The sequence below is a fragment of the Protomyctophum parallelum genome (genome assembly GCF_964188405.1).
Source record: "Protomyctophum parallelum genome assembly, chromosome: 8".
In the NCBI taxonomy this organism is placed as follows: Eukaryota; Metazoa; Chordata; class Actinopteri; order Myctophiformes; family Myctophidae; genus Protomyctophum; species Protomyctophum parallelum.
The window spans coordinates 53,300,992-53,304,945 of NC_139703.1; the positions used below are offsets into that span (position 1 = coordinate 53,300,992).

The window sequence follows — 3,954 nt, forward strand, 5'->3', positions numbered from 1 at the left end:
AGGCTGACAGGAAACGGGAGAGAGATGGGGGGATGACATGCGGTAAAGGCCGTGTCGGGTCCGGGAGTCGAACCCGCGGCACACTGCGACTGGATTACCAGTCCGGTGCCCAGACCGTTACGCTACGGCCTGGGCCTGGTTATGATTCTTAATGCAAAAATGAAAAATGGACAATTAAAATACTATCAGCTAAAATCCTTAATCTATATTGAACTTCCCTATGGTTATAAGGTTTTCTAAAACTCAGAGATATCTAGTTACACCAAGGGTGTGACTGTTCATTGTCTCGGACCCCTGATTTGAACACAGTGTTTGTGCTGATCGCTCCAGATGTTTCTCTGGCCATGCACCCACCATCGACCAACAGCAATTTGAATATAGTATATACAACAAACAAAAGTGTTTATTTTTCCTTTCAAGATATTTATGACAGTCACACAAAATACACATTAAGTTCAGACATTTACATCATCATCAGAACCCTCCCCAGACAAAGCATTTCAAGGAGTGTCTTCATTTAGTAAACAGGCTGAACTGTAGTGCATGTCACAAAACCTTATAAAATGCTAATACAGTAGCAAACGTGCATTTACCGATATATATAATACAGACAAATTAAATTGGTCAGGCTAGTGGTTCTCAAAGTGGGGACCAGAGACCCCCGGGGGTCCTTGAGCATGTTACAGAGAGTCCCCAGTAAAAGTAATGACTATATATTTAGGATTAAAATCACTTTAACCCTATTATACATTGGCTATTTGAAGACAGCCTCTACAAGCTCATAGCAATGGCATGTTGCATTGTGACATTTGTGTGGAGAACAAATAAGAGAACACACAAATCTGCTCTTAATTAGTCCCTGGCACAAAACCATTTCAGATGGGGGACCGTGTGGCCAAATACATCGACATCTTTGAGAACCACTGGTCTGGGCACTTCATTGGGCTCCTCTTGGGCTTTACAATGGTGTCATTTGGACCCTCTTAAGGAGCTCTTTAATGTCTGCCTCGATGTCACTGGTGAGAAACCTCCGGCTGTAGCGCTTGTAGGGTTCCCCGTCAGGAGCCACCAGGAACTTCTCAAAGTTCCAGGAGATGTCATTCCTCTGGACTGGACTCCACACGATGAATTTGGGGTCCCCCATGAGAGCCATGGAGTCGTCACTGGGGAACGGCAGCTTCTCTTTCAGATAGACGAACAGAGGGTGGGCGTCTTTTCCATTCACATCCACTTTTTCAAGGAGTTGGAACTTTGGCTCAAAACCATCGCCTGGACGGACATACTTTAAGGATCTGAGTATTTCATCATTCTTGCAATTTTCCTGTTCACAAAGAAAGAACAGAATCAGTTTGTTACACACAGACTGAATTTATCTTCACAGTAAATCCTACTTAAATATGCTTAAAGGACAACTTTAGTTTTTTTTCAACCAATGGTTCATGTTTTAGGTTGTTATTAGAGAAACTAAAAGATGAGTGTTATTTTTTTTTTTCATTTGCTGCTTTCTTTCGTTTTAGGGATTTTAGCTGTTTTTGACAGGGGGGGGGCGGGGGCATTCGAGCATGGGGCTAAATATGAATTATTTTACAACATTTTATAGCGATTCATTTTTTAATTATTTACTATAGTCCTAATAAACCCCTGGAAATTACATCTGGCCACAAAACATCACGAGATCTACTGAATGTGTCAAACTGACATATTGAGCCTATATACACACAGTATAAGCCTTCCCTTTTCCCTACCTTCACATTCAGTAGATCCTGTGATCTTTTGTGGCCAGATGTAATTTCCTGGGGTTTATTAGGACTATAGTAAATAAAAATTAAAAAAACCCTCCAATATTTTGTAAAAAAATACATATTTAGCACCATGCTCGAATGCCCCCGCCCCCCTGTACAAAACAGCTAAAATCCCTAAAACGAAAGAAAGCAGCAAATGGAAAAAAAATAAGACTCATCTTTTAGTTTATCTAATAACCTAAAACATGAACCTTGGTTGAAAAAAACTAAAGTTGTCCTTTAAGTTATGCTTAGCCAGTTTACATATTTTGAAATGAATGAATGAATGAATGAATTGAACAAGGAGGACCCTCTTGTAAACAAAGTGTAGGCTAATGCTTTATTGGGTCGTCCACTCACAGTTAACAGTCTTTGTATTGAGTTGTGCTTGAAAAGTATACTGTAATTCTGCAAACTGTTAATAAATACTTCAATCAATCAATCAAAAACCTAAATGCCAAGCTTTTCATTAGACCCCCCTTGTGGCCAGGCTATTAGGAATAGGCAGCAAGAACTAAGGTAACAAGGAGACTCGCCCCGTTTCTGTTTTCCTCCCAGAATGTTCCCCAGTGAGGGGTTGGTGGGAGAGGCTGGACTTTGAATTTCTCTAACTATAAACTTTCATGGCAGCAGAACAGCCTAAGTACAAATATAATTTATGAAAAGCTACTACAGTGAAGTCTGTTCACATGCAGAAGTCGTTGTAGGATATGTGGGGATTATCTGACGAGGTACCATTTGAGGGGGCAAAACCTTACATATACTAAATAATACTAAATTGTTTATAGGGTCAATATGAGTAAAATAATATAGCCTGTCTACAGGAGAATCTTTTTATATTGTACTTTGTTTTCAGCCAAGCAGCCAGCCAGGTTCCTTCAATCAATTCAAAACCTAAATCTAAACTCGTTATAGCTAAACGTATACTAGTAATTTAGCATAAAATAATAATGTACTGTAGGCCTACCTGATGTCCAAACTGATTGCAGGGGATCCCCAGGACAACCAGTCCGTGCGCGGGTAGCGCGCATGGAGCTCGTTCATCTGGGCATAGTCCCTGGTCGTTGTTCCTCACAGGGAGGCCACGTTCTCTATCAGGACAACTTTCCCCTGCAGAGCCGATAACTTCAGGCTTTCTCCAGACAGGAGCTTAGCGGTGAGATCGTAAAACCTTTTCACGCTTACAGCCATGTTGTTGTTGTTGTTGTTGTGCTGCGAGTCCACTCCAACAAATTAACTGAAAATAGACGGCCGTGTGAATGTGATGTGTTTCAGGTTATGATGAGTTAGCCTGCAGCTGAAAATAAGAGATACTGTGTTATCTTCCGGATTCTGTAAACGGTTAAAGGTCCAACCCACAGTGAGACTAACGAATACACAGTCACACCCACACACACACACACACACACACACACACACACACACACACACACACACACACACACACACACACACACACACACACACACACACACACACACACACACACACACACACACACACACACACACACACACACACACACACACACACACACACACACACACACACACACACACACCCCCACAGTGGAACTAACAGTAGGCGGGTCTACTGAGCCTGCAGTTTAGACAACCATCAGTCGTTCAAGATAAAATGTTGATATTTGCCTTGTCATAACGACACGGTCGACACGCTGTGTATGTAGGTAGGCATACTTTTACTTTACTTGACTGTTTTCACTAGAAAAATATATAATATATAGAGGCAATTATTGCACTTTCTTTTAGTCCAGAGTCCACAACAATTATTATTTGCAGCTTTACTATTTACTTTGCATAATTATTAATACAAATAATAGCTACAACAATAAACAATAATAGCTACAACAATAAACAATAGCTACAACAATATAGCCTAAACAATAATAGCTACAGCCTACATATAACATAACACAATAAAGCATTTAATACATCCCTCCACCACTGCTTTATCAAACTTTCATCCACACCCCTTGACCCAGAGCCGAAGAGTTTGATCAATCCTCATGGGGGCCCGTCCCCCCCCCCCCGCAGCCCCGCCTCCCCGCACCCCCCCCCCCCCCCCCCCCCCGCCGCAGCGCGGAAAAAAATAAGTTGTTTTCGCTGGTACTTTTAAAGCAGCTTCTATAGGCCAATGTCCAAGCCAAGGTGAG

General features: G+C 41.7%; 1 protein-coding gene across 1 annotated transcript; it reads right to left on the reverse strand.

The window, feature by feature from the left end:
* Window positions 1–402: 402 nt before the first annotated feature.
* gpx1a (glutathione peroxidase 1a) lies at window positions 403–3,034 on the reverse strand. Its single transcript, XM_083770980.1, is given in 3 exon segments — window positions 403–1,321; window positions 2,749–2,795; window positions 2,798–3,034. Coding segments are annotated over 3 exon segments (585 nt in total). The 5' UTR covers window positions 2,973–3,034; the 3' UTR covers window positions 403–958.
* Window positions 3,035–3,954: the final 920 nt, after the last annotated feature.